The sequence below is a fragment of the Oryx dammah genome, unplaced genomic scaffold (assembly GCF_014754425.2).
Source record: "Oryx dammah isolate SB20612 unplaced genomic scaffold, SCBI_Odam_1.1 HiC_scaffold_26, whole genome shotgun sequence".
Classification (NCBI taxonomy): domain Eukaryota; kingdom Metazoa; phylum Chordata; class Mammalia; order Artiodactyla; family Bovidae; genus Oryx; species Oryx dammah.
Genome location: NW_024070210.1, coordinates 96,459,957 through 96,478,974, shown reverse-complemented (window position 1 = coordinate 96,478,974; position 19,018 = coordinate 96,459,957). Strand labels below are relative to the sequence as shown.

General features: G+C 43.7%; 1 protein-coding gene, 1 non-coding gene and 1 pseudogene across 2 annotated transcripts in view; all 3 read left to right on the top strand.

Annotated features, from left to right (window-relative positions):
- Positions 1 to 6,116: 6,116 nt before the first annotated feature.
- Positions 6,117 to 6,188, top strand: TRNAS-GGA. Its single transcript has one exon. It is a non-coding gene; the product is annotated as a tRNA-Ser (tRNA).
- A 4,174-nt stretch (positions 6,189 to 10,362) lies between these two features.
- Positions 10,363 to 11,060, top strand: LOC120853756 (annotated as a pseudogene).
- A 7,447-nt stretch (positions 11,061 to 18,507) lies between these two features.
- LOC120853755 (transcription factor Sp2-like) overlaps positions 18,508 to 19,018 on the top strand; it is a 12,204-nt gene continuing 11,693 nt past the window's right edge. Inside the window, 1 exon segment of the mRNA XM_040227665.1 lies at positions 18,508 to 18,597. Within this exon segment, the coding sequence (XP_040083599.1) occupies positions 18,508 to 18,597 (90 nt within the window).

Here is a 19,018-nt window from a genome sequence, read left to right as displayed (position 1 = left end):
GACACGTATAAGTCCTAATCCATGTTCTCAGGACACGTGTGGTTTGGTAAGAAAAAACACAATTATAGAAGTTACAATCAAGTATACTGAGAATCAGGATAAGGCAAGCAGAAGAGGGGTAGGGCAGGAGTCGTAACCGAGTCTAGTGGTCAGGGACTTGCAAAAAAGAAACCAAGCCAGACACTAGCTATAGGCACTACAAGCAGATGTTACTCCGGAACTACTACAGTAGGGCAAAGAGACCTCAGTATAAAACTGAGCCGAAGTCCAAATACAGCAGAGACAGGTAGGGATTCACGGGCAACAAGCAGAGTGAGGGGGTCAGTGGATGGAAAATCACTAAGCGGACACCTCAAGGATTAAGGATTCTGGCTAACTTGCTCTAACAGGATTTTTGCTAAAGGCAGGCCAGGGACTGAGACATCAAGGGTGGGGGATGAGGAACCTGAAGAAGTGAAGTGAAAGTCATTCAGTCATGCCTGACTCTTTGCCATCCTATGGACTATAGCCTGCCAGGCTCCTCTGTCCATGGAATTCTCCAGGCAAGAATACTGGAGTGGGTAGTCATTCTCTTCTCCAGGGATCGTCCTAACCCAAGGACTGTACCCAGGTCTCCAGCAGTACAGGCAGATTCTTCACCGTCTCAGCGACCAGAGGAAACTGATCAGATATCAAAAGTGGTAGGACACCAAGGAAGTGGGGAATTCTCACTAAACTCACTTAACAGGATTCCTGTGAAAACGGCCTTCAGCAGGCCAAGAATAGGGCCCAAGGACAAGGTCTAGTCCAAAAAATGGCTCAGAGGAGGCTGTCTAAAGTTTGGTCAAGAAGAAAGTCTCTGCCAGAGTTCTTGTTGCACAGAAAGGAGTATTTCAACTACAAGTCAAAGCCTGACTGAAGCTGGACTCGGAGAGATTCTGAGAAGGCAGAAGAGCACGTGTGAAGGCCTCTGAACTCAGGGAGCATGGTGTATTTGGGAAAGCGAAAGAAACTGGTTATGATTGGTCCATAAAGGTGGAGACAAAGAGGGGAGGAAGTGAGACTAGAGACACTAGCAAAAGAGGGCTTTGGGGGTTTAGTGAATTTTGTCAGAAGCTCAGATTTTGTCCTAAGACTAGAGGGAAAGGTTGAGCTGGGGAAGTAATATGACTAGATTTCTCTCGCCTGCAGAATGGAAGAAAGGGAGATGGCAGCAGGCAAGACTGGGGGTTGGGAGTCCAGCTAAGCACGTGCGACAGCAACTTGGATGTTAATACAACTTGGGTGCTAGTGGTGGCATGGAGCTAGAGAGAAATAGAAGAATTAAGTTATTTAGGAAAAAAGAATAACAAGACATGATTTTCGGCAGGAGAGAAAGGTAGGACTCAAGACAGCTCCTAGGTTTCTGACTTTGGCTACGGATGGCTACTGAAGTTAGGAACATTAATGGAAGAACAGCCTGGTAGAAGGTTAGCTTGAAACATGACAAGTTTGAGCTGTAAGCCATTTGAGTTTGGAACTCGGGAGTTGGAACCCTATTAGCCTCAGTCCTACAGGGCTTTGCACTGTCTCTAGAGGGCTGGTGTGGCCATCCCGGACGTTCTCACTGATTATTAGGTACTTAGTCTGAAGACTCACCTACACCTGGGAAGGTGGGAAGTCAAGGGACAGGGGCTGGAGAAAAGGGTAGATAGAAAGAATAACCAGAGGGACAGCCAGTAGAAAGAGAACATAGGAAACATCAAAAAGGATAATTAGCTCCTCCTTACCTCTCTCCTTTTTAGAATCCCCCCTACCCCTGATATAATGTAACAAGAAGGGCACTCTACCTCTTTGGTATCTTTTCCAAAACATAATCATGTGAAAAACAAAAGACAAACCCATTCTACAGGATAACTTCCAATTTCTCAGGATTGTCAAAGTCACAAAAAAACAAGGAAAGACTGAGAAACTGTCAGACCAGAGGAGCCTGCAGAAACAGGACAACGAAACGAAATGTGGGTGCCTGGAATGGAATCTGGAACAGAAAGAGGACGTTAATCCAAAAGACGGTGAAATTCAAAGTCTGGAATTTAGTTAATATAATGTACCAATGCTGACTTCTTAGTTGTAACAAATGTATCGTGGTTGTGTAAGATATTAAAAACGGGGCAAACAGGATGATGGGATATAGGAAAATTCTGTACTACTTATACAAAGTGAAAGTGAAAGAATCAGTCACTCAGTCATGTCTGACTCTCTGTGACCCCATGGACTGTAGTTCACCAGGTTCCTCTGTCCATGAAATTCCAGGCAAGAATAGAGTGGGTTGCCATTCCCTTTTCCAGGGGATCTTCTCAACCTAGGGATCAAACCCAGACCTTTTGCATTGCAGGCAGATTTTTCACCATCTGAGTCACCAAGGAAGCTCCCCTTTCTATAATTCTACATTATTCCATCCAAAAAAGGTTGTTTTTAAAGAGTGACTGTATGTCATCAAGAACTCTCCAATGCAAAATGAAGCCAACGAGAAATCCTCTGTAACTTTGGGAGTCATAGCACATTATGAAAGTACAGTGGTACCTTATTTCCAAGCCCAAATGGAGAAGGAAGTGTACCATGGAGGTCAATTTTTCAGAAAATTGAAACTAACCCTTCAGTCACAAAAAAAACCCCACTATTTTCAGCATTTTTTTTTTCACAGCAAGCCTTCAAAAGCAGATGATAAAGTTCCCTGCCCTCTGAGCAGAGGACAATAAATGCAATTGAATCCTTTCTGGGTTAATCAGGGTCATTGGTATGAACATCTGCTATTACATTACATCATATCAAGCATGGTTCTGCCTTTAGCTTTCTTTACTGAGTCATGGAGTTGGAAATGCAGGGACCATCTCTCCACAGCCATGAAATGACTAGGGAATGCCCCAAGGACGTGGATTAAGGATATGACACGTGTGTGGAACCACAGGTGAGCCCCCCATGGAGTTGAGAGCATTTTCCACCTTCTTAAACATTAGCAATTCAGCTGGAGAGCAGCTGGCAGCTGAATTTTCCTTTCTGTGCCTTTTCTGTTAGTAATGCAACTTCTGTAGTTTGCTGAATCCAAAAGAAATCCTCTGAACAACAGAAGACCCCAGTCATCTCTATTGACGTCATTCCAGACCTGAGAATCGGGTAGAGATGAGGGGTAAACTCACTGATATTTTCAGGAGGAAGTTTAAGTTGGGATCCTTCCCAGCTCTAGCTGGGAAATATTTTGTTTGTGGTGTATATCAGGGGTGGATTATTTGGCTTCTGTTACACAAAGGGGGCTTCCCTGGTGGCTCAGAGTTTAAAGAATCTACCTGCAATGCAAGGGATGCGGGAGACACAGGTTCAATTCCTGGGTCAGATATGACCCCCAAAGGCACAGAGGATTTCTCGTTGGCTTCATTTTGCATTGGAGAGTTCTTGATGACATACAGTCACTCTTTAAAAAACAACCTTTTTTGGATGGAATAATGTAGAATTATAGAAAGGGGGGCTTCCTTGGTGACTCAGATGGTGAAAAATCTGCCTGCAATGCAAAAGGTCTGGATTTGATCCCTAGGTTGAGAAGATCCCCTGGAAAAGGGAATGGCAACCCACTCTATTCTTGCCTGGAATTTCATGGACAGAGGAACCTGGTGAACTACAGTCCATGGGGTCACAGAGAGTAGACATGACTGAGTGACTGATTCTTTCACTTTCACTTTGTATAAGTAGTACAGAATTTTCCTATATCCCATCATCCTGTTTGCCCCGTTTTTAATATCTTACACAACCATGATACATTTGTTACAGCTAAGAAGTCAGCATTGGTACATTGAGTTCAGTCCTGAGTTCAGTCGCTCAGGTGTGTCCAACTCTTTTCGACCCCACGAATCACAGCACGCCAGGCCTCCCTGTCCATCACCAGCTCCTGGAGTTCACTCAGACTCATGTGCATCGAGTCAGTGATGCCATCCAGCCATCTCATCCTCGGTCGTCCCCTTCTCCTCCTGCCCCCAATCCTTCCCAGCATCACAGTCTTTTCCAATGAGTCAACTCTTTGCATGAGGTGGCCAAAGTACTGGAGTTTCAGCTTTAGCATCATTCCTTCCAAAGAAACCCCAGGGCTGATCTCCTTCAGAATGGACTGGTTGGATCTCTTTGTGGAGGAGGGCATGACAATCCACTCCAGTAGACTTGCCTGGAGAATCCCATGGACTGAGGAGCCTGGCGGGCTACAGTCCATAGCGTCGCACAGAGTCAGACACAACTGAAGCAACTGAGCATGCTCACACATGAAGGAGTGTCTAATAAAACCACAGAAAGCAGTATATGAACCTTGGTGATAGGTCATTAGAAAAGTAGAGGACAGGGATTAAAATCTTGACTTCCTACCAAGTCTTTCCCATTATCCTCTTTCAGGGCTGTAGGCCTGCCTGGGCTTTCTCCATGGAAAGACCACATCTTTCTGGAGCCCAACCATGGCCCACCCACACAGCCGGGATAAGAGAATGGACTGGAAAGTGGACTTCACTCAGCTCTGTCCCAGCTTGTCACCCAGTCAACCATGGAACTTTACTTACTCTTATATGGAGACAAGATTGCCAATGCCTTCCAAGTCTCTTTCCCTTGAATATATAAGCCCCTCAGACACTGCAGGCTCTATTTCTTGCCTCTTTCTTGCTGCCCATATCACCTTGTTTGACATCAGATTAGCTGAGTGCTTATGCAATAAATCTCTCCAAGTAACCAGATGAGGCACGAGGTGATTAAGCACCAAATTATTGGTACGAGGAGACAGTTAAAGAGCAATGGGGGACTTTCCTGGTGGTTGAGTAGCTAAGACTTCGTGCATTGACCCGGATTTGATCTGTGGCCTGGGAACCAGATCCCATGTGTCACGACTAAGGCCCCACGTGCTGCAACTAAAAAAAAAAAAAAAAAAGGATCCCATATGCTACAATTTAAAAACCCACACACCATAACAAAGACTGAAGATCCTGCAGGCTGCAACTAAGACCCAGCACAGCCAAATAAAGAAATATTTTTTTAAAAAAAGAACAATGGGAATGTTCAAGAAGCTTCCCATGCAAGGCCCACTTTGCTACTTGTTGGAGACACAACTCAAGCTTCTGTCAGCATCTTGCATATAAAAAAGCTAGGCTGAGGTTGAAGGTTTTGACCTGAAGTTGTCAGCTGACTAATCTCAGACAAAAGTCTGAGTAAGGAAAAGATATTTTAATGTTCATACTATGTCTGCCTTGCTCTGGGAAAGCGTGCATGGATCTGTACTCATTTAGGGCAGAGTTTCTCCCTTTCAGGACTATTCACATTTTCGGCCTGATAATCCTGTGTTGTGGAGGGCCATTCTGCGCACTGTAGGAAGTGTAGCTATGAGAGTTCACAAATTTAAACATCGGGCTCCCAAACGTGAATTTCAGACAGCAGCAAATTGCTTCAGTAATATGTACATCCCATGCAATATAAACATCATCCCTGGCCTCCATCCTTTGGGTAGCAGTAGCATCGCCACTATCCAACCCCAAGTTGTGACAACCAAAAATATCACCAGACATTGTCAAATGTCCCTGGGGACGCAAGCTGCCCCTGCTTAAGAACCACTGATTCAAGGTAGCACATCAGAAAGCCACAAGTCTTAACCTCTTTACCTTAGCTCCCAGAAAATCGCTGTGTCTGATAAAATATCAGCAAAAGAATTAGTCATGTGAGACATTCCTCAGCACATCTTACTTAAGTAATCATTTTGAGAACATTACTTAGTCTGCTTTTTAATGTCTCTTGGGATCAACTCCCTTTGGGTTTTCATAACAGGTAGATTTTTGGCAGCTGTCTTTCAGAATTAGCAGGCTCACTTGGATCAGATAATGCAAATTAGGAAACCTACCATATTTCCCTTTTCCTTAACTGCTAGAAAGCTTAGAGGCAAATGTAATGTTTAGTTTCAGAAACCATCAAAGCTCATGTGGCTAAGTATTTTCTTCTTTTAAACAAACATCCACATAGTGGCTTTTATAAGCCACATATATTTTACATGCTCTACAAATACTAGCTTCCTGAAATCATTCTGTCATTGCAACAACCCTATGGGTAAGAACTACTATTATCCTCCCTTTTCAGGTAATAGGGCTTCCCTGGTGGCTCAGATGGTAAAGCATCCGCCTGGAATGCGGGAGACCCAGGTTCAATCCCTGGGTTGGGAAGATCCCCTGGAGAAGGAAATGGCAACCCACTTCAGTACTCTTGCCTGGAAAATCCCATGGACAGAGGAGCCTGGTAGGCTACAGTCCATGGGGTCGGTAATAAACTGAGGTCATTTCTTTTTAAATTTCCATGAATTATTTCCTTCTCATCATCCTTGTTCTATAAGTAAGTACCTTCAGACTGTTTGTAAGTCATGGGGCAAGAGTTACTGTATGACACACCTACACCACTGCAGGTCCTCTCGGGCTCCCGCCTCCTGTGCCAACTGCCTCTGCAGCAGCCAGTTCCCAGGCCTTGCAGGTGCCCTGCTCAGAGCCCAGCCCCGTGTCCAGGCCACGCATCTCCCATCTCCCATCCCTGACTTCCCTGTTCACTCAGAGGTGCGGGGCACAAGGGATCTTGATCCAGAGCCCAGATGTGCACAGCCCATATCTGCAGAGGAACTGACATCCTGTGGTCAAAGCATTGCCAAATGGAGATGGAAATTGTTGATAAATCCATCCTCTTTTCTTCACTCCAAAAAGACTGTCCTGAGATGCAGCTTTGCACAGGCTGATTCTTAAGACAGAGCAACCAGGAACACTGGGTGGAAACCAGCTCAGTTACACCTGCTCCAGTTTCTCTCCCTCCTTCCCTGCCTCACTCCTGTGTCTCGCGAGTCTCTCATTTCTGCTGCTTGGCACTGTACCACCTAACAAAGCAGCAGCCACATATCATTGTCTGGCTCTGCTTTCCAAGGAACCGCTCTCTGACTCTCTGCAACCCTATAGACCATGGCCTGCCAGGCTCCTCTGTCCATGGCATTCTCCAGGCAAGAATACTGGAGTGGGTTGCCATTTCCTTCTCCTCTAAGGAATCAGACCTAAATAATTATCAGTTCAGTCGCTCAGTCATGTCCGACTCTTTGTGACCCCATGAATCGCAGCACGCCAGGCCTCCCTGTCCATCACCAACTCCCAGAGTTCACCCAAACTCATGTGCATTGAGTCGGTGATGCCACCCAGCCATCTCATCCTCTGTCGTCCCCTTCTCCTCCTGCCTCCAATCCCTCCCAGCATGTGGGTTTTTATCCAATGAGTCAACTCTTCGCATGAGGTGGCCAAAGTATTGGAGTTTCAGCTTCAACATCAGTCCTACCAATGAACACCCAGGACTGATCTCCTTTAGGATAGACTGGTTGGATCTCCTTGCAGTCCAAGGGACTCTCAAGAGTCTTCTCCAACACCACAGTTCAAAAGCATCAATTCTTCAGCGCTGAGCTTTCTTTATAGTCCAACTCTCACATCCATATATGACCACTGGAAAACCATAGTGTTGACTAGACAGACCTTTGTTGGCAAAGTAATGTCGCTGCTTTTTAATATGCTGTCTAGGTTGGTCATAACTTTTCTTTCATTGAGACCTAAAATCATGTTCCATTCCCCAGAGGAGCAATTGTCACACCTTGGGAAACAGTGGCCTGAGAGACCCATGAGAAGGTCACATCACAGGGACACTCAGGATTCATTCTATTTCATGGGCTGCATCCTCTGTGCTTAGAACAACTAGTCACACAGATAAATGCCTGATTAAAGTTTGCTGAATCAATGAATGAATGATTATCTCACTGCTTAGCCTCTCTGTGACTTTCAGTTCTGTCTCCTTGGATACCCTAAACTGGTAACTCTCCCTAGAAATTTTCTTTGAAGTTTTCACTTCAAAATGACTAGTACTGTAAAAACAGGCATCATCTGAGGAGTCCCTGCTGTTTTTCTTTTACTGCTATACCATTTGGCTTCCATTACTGTGAAAAAAAAAAACCTAGAAAGCTTCCACAAACTTCCACAATCACATCTGCTTGGCCCCAGAGGCTTTTTGTTAAATGTATTGTCTATATTACTTGGCTCATACTAGTTTATATGTATTTCATCAAAGAATCTCTTACCATCTGCTATTAAGAATAAGCTTGATAACCCTTTGTCCCAAGTGACTTGTTTGGTATTAGTCTGGAAAAAGAGGAAGGGATGAGGTAATCCCCGGGAGGCCAAAGTGACTCAGTGTGCTTCCAGAGTGGGACTGTTACCAGCAGACCAACGTTCACTGTTTCTGCTCCGAGCTACACCGTACTCACACCTATAGCCAAGTGAACCCTACCCACACTCCACAGATGCACCTCTGAAATATTCTGGGATCAGAGACTGGTACCAAATTAGATATCTCAATTAAAGCTTAAATATACCAGAAGTCTAAATCTATCTGGTAGGATAGAAAGGCCTTGGCAGTATTACTTTTTGTGTATATAATTAATAATCCTACAAGACAGTCATCCTGTGCAACTTTATTATGCAAAGCAATTAGTATTATGCAAAATACTGATTCAAATCATAGCATGATTCTTTTTGTCCTTTTGCTCGAAGATATGAGCTAAATTTCTATTAAATATTCATCTACCTTTTGAATCACCTGATGCATCCAGTTTAACTCTTTTGGATATAGCAACAATAAAAGAGATTATATGACTAACTTAAAGATCCAAAATAGCAGAAACAAGTTTTTTTCAAGTCTGGGAAATTAGGGCAGCCATTCTACTTTGCTGCCATAAAATACAAATACAGAAATTAGATTTCTACTCTCAAAGCCTTTTTTCTGGAAGTAGCTTTCTTGCTTGCTTATAGAATGAGAGCCAGCCACCGCATCATTTTTATGGGTCTTTTTTCAGAAATGAAGTGGCTCAAGAATGGTTAGAGAAGGGAGTGGATGCAGGGCTGGTGGGTCAGCAACCTCCAATTAGAGAAGTCCCATGTGACGCTCAGTCTGTACTTGGACCACCCAGGACAAAACTGTCCACCTGTTTCACACCTTGTTGCATAAACCAAACCCGAAGTATTTTTCCAAGGAAATGATCAGCAGGTAACTGTCAATTTAAAAATTCTCCATGGAGAAGTAGTATGCTGCTGCTGCTGCTAAGTCGCTTCAGTCGTGTCCAACTCTGTGCGACCCCAGAGACGGCAGCCCACCAGGCTCCCCCGTCCCTGGGATTCTCCAGGAAAGAACACTGGAGTGGGGTGCCACTGCCATAAATGGCCCATAAAACATGAAAAGATGCTCAATCTCACTTACATTGAAGAAATTAAAATTCGTGTACTTTCTCACCTCTTTGTTGGTCTACTGAAATAGCCAACTGCTCGCCATCTTGCAAACGAAACAATTGTCTAAAAGTAAAAATCATGTCCATCCACCGCTAGAAACCCAGCTTCCCAGTTCACTTATTAAATATATTTAACCATAAATTACACCGTTCTTTAACCTAAATTGTATCAATCTGAAACTTTTTGCATTTACAATATCAGAAATCTTTTCATGTTAGAACATAGATCTGTCTTTTTACCTGCTGGGTGGTATTCCACAGGTTCCCTTAGCTGTTCTCTAATACACAGCTAAATTGTTAACAATTTTTTTGCTGTTACAAATAAGGCTGAAATGAACATCGTGTATGTGCCTTCTTGCCACATGAGAGTGTTTGTCTAAGGAAGACACGAAGAAGCAATTTCTTAAAAAAATAGCCATTGCCAAGTTGCCTTCCAAACAAGCTGTGAGGACACCCCACCAGTGGAGTGTGAGAGGCCTACAAAACAATTTTGCTGACATTTGCTTCTAGATGCTCTGAACTGTTCCACTATCTATTCCTGTGACTTGTACCATCTTTAACTCTGGGAAATTCTTGTCTTTAATTATCTTTTTTTTTTTTTTGGCCACGTGGGCATGTGGGATCTTAGTTCCCAGACCAGGGATTGAACCCAGGCCCTCGGCAGTGAGAGGAAGAAGACTTAACTACTGAGCCGCCAGGGAAGTCCCTTTCATTTTCTCTTTAAATACTGTATCCCTCCCTTCTCTCCTTTTTCTCCTGTGAACAGCGTAACTTCTGAATCTACACTTCATTTCATTTTCCTTTCAGACTTCCCATCTCCTCCACCTGTACACCCTCCTGGGGGGAATGTCTTGACCCAATCGTTCCATACACACGTGCCTTCTTCCATACCGTCCCTCAGCCGTGGGTCGCACCCTCTGAAGCAGCGCATCTTCGGGGCACTGCCCTGGATGCCGGGCAGTGGAGGCGGGGGCGAGTGCGCAGACGCAGCTGGTGTCTGCCCAGCGGCCCAACCGTCTCCGTGGTCCCGGCTTCTCTTGGCAGCCATGGGCCCATCGAGGCAGCTCTTGCACTCTGTGATGGTGGGTGCCCCGGCTCCGGCAAGCACACCCTGGCACTGCGCGTTACCAAACACTTCCAGCTGCAGACCTTCTCCAGTGGGGATCTGGTCCGAGACAACACGCGAAGGGACACGGAAATCCGGGTGCTGGCCAAGACCCTCAGGGACCAGGGGAAGCTCATCCTGGACGACCTCATGATTCGGCTGTTGCTCCAGGCGCTGAAAAATGTCACCCAGTATAACTGGCTGTTGTGTGGTTTCCCCAGGACACTTGCACAGGCTGAAGCCCTGGACAGAGTCCATCAGGTCCACTTGGTGATGAACCTGAATGTGCCATGTGAGGTCATTCGGCAATGCCTCGAGGCTCGCTGGGTTCATCCAGCCAGTGGCCGGGTCTATAACCTCGGATTTAACCCTCCCAAAGTGGTCGGTGTGGACAATGTGACTGGAGAGCCTCTCATTAAGCGTGTAGACGATAAACCTGAGACAGTTAGCAAAAGAATGAAGGTTTACCAAGACCAAATGAAACCGGTCCTGGAATATTATCAGAAAAAGGGAGAGTTGGAAACATTTTCTGGAACAGAAACCAATAAGATCTGGCCCTGTATGCAAGCTTTCCTGCAAACCAAAGTCCCACTGAGACACCCAAAAACTCAGTTACTCCAGGAGGAAAAATCCTTGTGATCAGCAAGATGAACAGAACTATTCTTTCCGTCATGAGAAGTTCCTTGTTTTAAGACTCCACCATGTACGAATTCTTTGAAAATTATATTAGTTTTATTTCTGTGGATTTTATTCTGGACATAAAGGATATGCCAAATGAGTCTGATAATAAGAATTGTCTTTTTAAATTGTCTAGTGTGTTTTATCCAGCTGTCTTCAATGGGTGTGCAATTCAAAAACATCAGAGATGTCTAAACTTTAAAAAATTCTTTTAGACCAAAAGTAAAAGAGCAATTGGTAGTAATCTAACTTTTGTTTAGTAATAATAAGTGACTGGTAAGGTTTTATATTTTTCCATAAAAGTAAAAAATTAAAATACTAGTTTGGAGAAAATATTTCATTAGAAGCTTTTGCATAGCCCAATGCCAAAAAAAGAAGAAGAAAAAAAAAAAAGACATTTCTAACATGAAGGACGTGATTTTATGAGACGCTATCTCTATAAAATTCCAGATAAAAATAACTGAATGCAAAATGTGAATTTACTGCTGACTTTAAGAAATCTATGTAGCCGCATGAGCTACATAAATTTTGTTGATAAACATACCTTCCATTTCCTCAGAACTTTCTATTTTTTATTTTAAAAAATCAACATTTAGGTAAATATTATTTTGATAGAACTTGTATTCTGAAAATACATGTTTACTGAGGGATATAACTCATGTCAGAGATTGGCACTAGAAGTACTTGTATAAGCACCAAAATTGAATGAATTTTATTTAATGGAAAATGTAATTGACATGTTTTCAGATGTTAAGAAATGTATATTTTAGGAGACTTCCCTGGCGGGCCAGTGGTTAAGACTCCACACTTCCTCTGCAGGGGGTACAGGTTTGATCCCTGGTTGAAGAACTAAGATCCCACATCCCACATGCTGTGTGGCCAGGAAAAAAAAAAAGTGTTTTAGGATCTTCTTGCCAGTTCTCCTTTTGATCGATATGCCTTGGTGAGTAACACATTAAAGTATTAAAAAAACAAAGAACGAATTAAAAAAAAAAAAACTCATGCTGTTATGTAAAATACAAATACTATATAATTAAGAAACAAAAATAGATCAAGCATGCCTGGTGGGAAATTTCCTTGACAGAAATAGCTATCATAATTAGTAAACGGAAATTTACTTGCTAGAAAAAGCCATCATAATTAGTAAATGTGGCACTAGAAAGGCTTTATATGATAGGTTAGAAAGGACTAGGAAAGTAACTGAATTTGCTGAAGGTGGAGTTCTTTATTCCTGATCAAAGAAGTTGATACCTGCTGGCGTTCACTGACATCCCATCTTAAGGGAAGAAAATCTTGCCACTTTTTTCTGAGCAGCCACTTTAAAATAAGTATTTTGGGTTCCTTCGGTGGGGTCAGGAGAATGTGTGCTTATGTTTTACGGCCTGGCGTAGTGGAACAGTATGAGAAGTGGTGGAGAAGCTAGGCTATTTCTTAAATGATATTTTTACAATATTTTAGTTAGTGCTAAATCAAATGAAACAAGTCCTTGTACAAACTATTACTGCCTTTGAAAAATTCATCCCATTTTATTCCAGGCACTTAAAACAAAAATATCATCAAATGTTTCCTATGTATTTGCAGGGTGTCGGGGGATGCTTATTTTTCTTTCTTTTGATTTTTTTCATTCATTGTCAGTTTTTCAAAACAGACCAAGCCTTTTAAAAAGATTTACAGAAAACATTTCATACTTTAAAATACTTTCTATAATGTCTTACACTGTTAGATGCTTTCCAAGAAGTAAAATGCTGAACTTATGAACTATCACTAGTCACCAGGTTATAAGGCATCATTCAGTCCAGTTCAGTTGCTCAGTCATGTCTGACTATTTGCGACCCCATGAACTGCAGCGCGCCAGGCCTCCCTGTCCATCACCAACTCCCAGAGTTCACTCCTTAGTCTTTATTATTTAAAAAAACTGGGCTTCAGAAAAAAACATCTACCTATTCAGTATTTTATTAAACAGGCCAAGTTTTCATCTTCCTGACCTCCAGTTGACTTGTGACTCCTCTATCCTCACACATCTGTCAGAAAAACCTACATATGCTTATTCTTAATTTCTGCTTTGCTTGCTCTGTTACTTATCTTGCTTGAGTGTTGGTTCATCCATCATGTTGCGTCTGTCATCTTTTGTAGTGTTGGTCTTGCTCGTATGTGCGGTGATCTTGTCTCTGCGATCTCTATGGTTGAGATTCTCTGCTGGATTGCATGAATGACATCCTCTGTTCCATATTCGTGGGAAGACTGCTGGTCTAAATTGTCCTCTGGCCTTTTCTCAGGGACCAGGAAGAAGGAGAAGCCTCTGGGTGAGATTTCTCTGGGGTGTTCAGGTCTGTTGCCCAATTTCCCTCCTTCTGGCACAGGGCCATATCTGTCTAAACTGTTCTCCCTGGCCATGACTCCTACCTGGAGGCTGACACTTTGTCACTGCTGTTTGGCTCAAGAGCAGATGGAAGAGATCAGTAGAGGATGAGTTGCTGGCCCCTCCTGCAGCAGTGCCCCGAGGACCGATGTGTCAGTTGTCCTTGATACCCTTCTGCTTCCGGGGTCTGCCACCTGTGGGGATGGAGTCTTAGTGGTCCTTCCCCTTCTGGGCATTAGGCTTCTATAAGCATTTTAGATTGGGCTCTGTGTTTTTGCATCAATGCAGTCTACATCCCATATTTTAGGATTTATCATGGTTTCTGATTCACTGAAAGTTTCACTTCTTACATAGGATCATTAGTTAAGGCCCTTGCTATAAGAACAAAGACGCTGGTCCACCATCCTGAAATTGAAACAAATTTCCTTGTCCACCCTCAAAATATGTAAGTCATCAAGCCTAGAGCTATGCCTTTCAACTCTGGCCACACATTAGAATCAGCTGGGAGCTTTAAGACAGTACACTGACACCCTGGATATTTTGATTTAATTATCATGGGTGGAAGCCATGGTTATTACTATGTTGTACTTACAAAGTCCCTGTCTTTTGTAAACTACTACCTTAAAGTAGGGGCTTCCCAGGTAGCTCAGTGGGTAAATAATCTGTCTGCAATGCAGGAGACACAAGTTCAATCTCTGGGTCAGGAAGATGCCCTGGAAGATGGCATGGCAACCCATGCCAGTATTCTTGCCTGCAGAATCCCATGGACAGAGGAGCCTGGTGGGCTACAGACCATGGAGTCGCTAAGAGTCAGACACAACTGAAGCAAGTGAGCATGCGCACGTGCATCTTTAACAGCAGAGCTGACTTCCTCTGAGACAGCCAGCCTTCCAAAAAGTTTTCAGCAGAGACGCAAAAACCACCTGGCAGTCTCACCAGCTGGAACATTCATCACAAAAGGCTCTGTCCTTGTCATTTTTTCCACCCACACAGAGAAATATTTAAGCCATGGATGTTTTATCATTATTTTATCATTAGTCATCACTGTGGATAATTAACCCTTTTCATTTTATCTGTGTTATTTATCAAATGCCACATCAAATATGTCATCTACTTACTGATTTTTGGAAGCTTGCTTAAATAAACACTTTTTCCTGTGTGCCCAGTGGGTCAAGCTCTCTGATAGTTCTATTGTATTTAAACTCAGCTAATGATGCTCATTTTCAAGTATGAAAGTGAAAGTGAAGTCAGTCGTGTCCGACCCTTTGTGACCCATGGACTGCAGTCGGCTCCTCCATCCATGGGATTTTCCAGGCAAGAATACTGGAATGGGTTGCCATTTCCTTCTCCAGGGACTATTCCTGACCCAGGGATCAAATCCAGGTCTCTGCTTGTGAAACCAACTTGCAATGAAATCATGATAGATTTTCTAGTCTACAAGAGCTTTTGTTTAGTTCTAACTAAAAGTCTGGGGAAAAGCCAATTAAATGAATTCTGAAGATGAAGTAACCCAAAATACAATCTAATTATCTAAAAATTTGCAAAATTTTTTACTAATTACTGACATACATACACACACACACACACACACATACACTCACACATGCTCAGCTGTGTCTGACTCTTTGTGACCCCATGGACTATACAGTCCATGGAATTCTCCAGGCCAGAATACTGGAGTGGGTAGCCATTCCCTTCTTCAGGGGAATCTTCCCAACCCAGGGATGGAACCCAGGTCTCCCGCATTTCAGGCGGATTCTTTACCAACTGAGCCACAAGGGACGCCCAGTAAGTGACACAAACTTATGTAAATGAAAGTGGGAACATGTTTATGTGCAACTGTAAGATGTCCTTATTCTCCAATTAGGCCTAGGATCATGGTCTTGTGAAATCCTGTGTGCTTCTGGTGGCTGACCATCTAGATAGCTTTACTGTGATGCCTTCTCCAGCAAGGGGTAGGAAAACACCAGGTATGTAGAATAAAAACAAGTCAGAACAGAGTACAGGTGGGGAAAAGGTATTAGGAAGGAGAACAGGTTGGAGATGGGAGAGAACTTTGAATATTATGACACAGCAGCACCTCTGTGAGCAAGCTGAGAAAACTTCCATAATGTCAAGGGATTGGGAAAAAACATTCAAAAGTAAAGAGGATGTCAGGCCACCTGGATGCAGAATATGGTTACTGAAAACTGTAAGGACTGGGGAATGTATCAGATCTCCCACTGAGTCGCACTGTTCCATGGATGCGAAAGCCCACCCAGTTATGATTATGGGAAAGTGTAGAAGTCATGGGATGAAAGAAATGAGGAGGAAGCGAAGTTAGAAGTTGACGGGAAAGACTCTGGGAGGAGAATGGGACGTTGTTACTTGGCAGGACATGGAATTTGAGGGTGGAATAAATTAGAAGAAAATCTTTGGAACTAAGAAAGAAATCAGAAAATATTGGCAAGAGAATTGATAGAATTGTGATAGAAAAAAAAAGGAGCAGACTCAGAACAAACTCTAGTTACGCTTTCTCGATATTTTTTTCTCCTTATAAAAAAAAAGAAAATGCCTACTATATATCCCGTGAACACTGGGACACTGGTAAGAACCATTAACTTAGGTAAATAAAGAGGTCCAGGTCAATTACTTTGAAGTAAATGAAGTTTTAAGGAGTTTGCATCTAGCAAGAATAGGATTCACTTCCTGGCACCATTAATTACCATTTGGAATGGCCATTTCCTGTTCTAAGAGGTAGAAAAGTTGCGTGTAATATGTCTCCAAATATGATCATTTCAGAAATCATTTGAGAACTGGTAAAAACCTTTAGCAAGTTTAACAATCCTAGAATCTTCCTTTTCTGAGTCTCCATGATATTGCTCTCAAAAGTTAACAAATTTAAGTAACAAGGCAATTGGATGATATAATCTGTATGTATTTGGGGCTGGGGCTCAGAGGCAGGCTTCACAAGTGAAAACAAGCTGAGATTCAGGCTGTCCGTATATATAACAACTACCATCTGACAGCAAAGTAGTTTGTTAGTAGCTCTCTTGTTACTTATAATGTCTTCCCAAAATGCAGGAGGCAGGGACCCTCAGGACCTGAAATCTTACCTGGAAGCTGTAGTGACTCTTGAGTCCCGAAGAGATGCCATGTGCCAGCCAAGGCTGCTTCCATAGTTGCGGGCACCAGAGAGAGGGAAAATGTCAAATTCTTGGGGGAAAAAAAAGAACTAAAACAAAATAAAATTTAAAAAAGCAAATTAAAAGAAATTAAAAAACTAATAAAAACAGCAACACATAAGAATCATTTGAGCCCCTCTATTTGGATAACTTTATGATTCTGGTCTCTTGTTCGATATGCTGGGGGTTTTGCCTTTAGCCAAGCAAGCCTTAAACCATGATTCGTGGTGTCAAGAAAATACAAAAGTCCTCCTATTTTCCACAGGCCCTTTCCCTTCTGATGATAGTCACTGAAAGGGAAACACATTCTTCTATTCCACAGTTGACAGCAAAGCTTAGAATCATCTCAGAAGACTTGGTCGTGTCCGACTCTTTGCGACCCCATGGACTGTAGCCCGCCAGGCTCCTCTGCCCATGGAGTTCTCCAGGCAAGAATACTGGAGTGGGTTTCCATTTCCTTCTCTCAGAAGACTTAACACAGTGACTAATACTTATTCTAGAAAAAAAAATGAGGAATATAAGAGGGCAGCAAGAGTGACGGTTGTCTACAGCACAGATGGTGCTGGGTTGGGATGTGAAAACCAGGAGCAAGGTCAAGAAAAATGGGACAGAAAGAGAAGCTAAAGGATAACCTGCCACATACCTGCCTGTGCCAAGCCTGGGAGGTAGGTAAGTATTGTGTTAGTCCAGGGACCTTCCTCCTCACCTCCTTCAGAGTGAGCTCTAAAAGTTTTCTCTGACACAACAGGCAATGGGCACATGTAATTCCTGGAAATCCCTAGCTTTTCCTGCACCAGGGTTTTGCAGTGTTTCTAGACAACTATTCCCCCTACCCTCTTTGCACTAGAGAAAAGGGGTCGATTCCCCACTCTGATACAATACAGATGCCAGTTGCCTGAAGTCCACTCATCACCACGTGGTCTTTTTAAGTCAGAAGGCTCCCCTCCCTGGGTCTCTCATGAGATTGCTGCAAGTCATGGGATGACCCTGTCAGTGATCTAAAATGCAGCCAGCTGAGCACGAGGGGCCACAGGCAGATGGAGAACTCAGCTAATTTCTCCTATGCCAGCATGAGCTACTGGTCAAGCATTCACATCACATGAACATCATGAGAACATGTTCATACAAGTGTGTGGGGTGAGGGAGGTTTCCTCATCTCCAAACACATGTTCTAAAAGTGTAAAACCCGCTAATGTGCCTCAGTCTGGAGCTACATTAGGAAGCGTGTGCATCCTTAGGGAACCACACGCTCTATACGGTTTATCAGGAAAGTCCAGACACAGGCATGTGCGTGCCTTTGGTCCAGATGTTCGGTCTTGCTCCCACTTGTTCTGCTTGTTCCCGTCTCCCAAAGGACAAAGCCTGGGGCTGTATGCGTGGATCACCAGGGCTGATTTGAACTAGTCAATTCAGGAGGTTTACACGCTCAATCCGACCCTTACACAAACCAAAAGGAGGTTCACTGTGGCTTTAGATGAGGGGTCATGCTCTCCCTGGGAATACATTCGATGAATTGTATTTGTGTTTGGACTGCCCTGCCCACACTCACCACCTATTTTAGACAGCACACGACTCTGACTCAGAGGAGAGAGCAAAGTACAGCATGATGGCTTTAAAGCAGGCTGCACACCCACTCCCTTGGGCCAGAGCCCAAAAACACCCAGGCCCCCAAGTGCCAACGTCAAGGCCCCTCTCCTCTCCTGGCATCGCTAAACAGTGAGTGAGGTCACCCACATCCCGCAAAACAAAAGCAAACATTTAAAAATACCTTCCAAGCACACAAGTTGACAACTTGAACAAGAATGTGGGGGGAAAAAAAGGCAAGTCATTTATAACTTGATGTCTTCTATGATATAGTTAGCTGTGCCCAGATGCTGCGGGTGGGATGAAGCCGGAAAGAGGCCGCAATAACAGAGGCTCTGAGGCCATCAAGGGGGTGCTGGAGGACCTTTATCAGAAGAGCCAGCGGCTCCAGGTGACAGCATGGAAATGAAGTGCCACACACTCCAGCTCCCTTCCCCATGGCATCACGCTTTTGGTAGGTTAATTCTCAGAAGCTGTTTGCAGCCAGGTCTGAAACCCACTCAAATTTGCTCAGATAAGTGGTGAATTGTGTGGGGGTAGAAGGGAGAAAGGCGCATGCCCACTCTAGGTATGAAGAAGTCTTGGGAACTCAGGAGGATGACTAAGAAATTAGAGCTCAGAAGGGGCAGGAACTGAGATCCCTGAGAAGCCCCCCCAAGTCAGAGCCAAGTTCCCTCACTTAGGGCAGGTCCTTGGAGAGTCAATTAATAGTCCACATTTATGGAAGGAGGAGAGCTAGGGAAGGAGAGGAAGATGAGAAGTGGAAGTAAAAGGGAAAGGAAAGAGAGAAGGACAGTGACGGGGAGACGGGA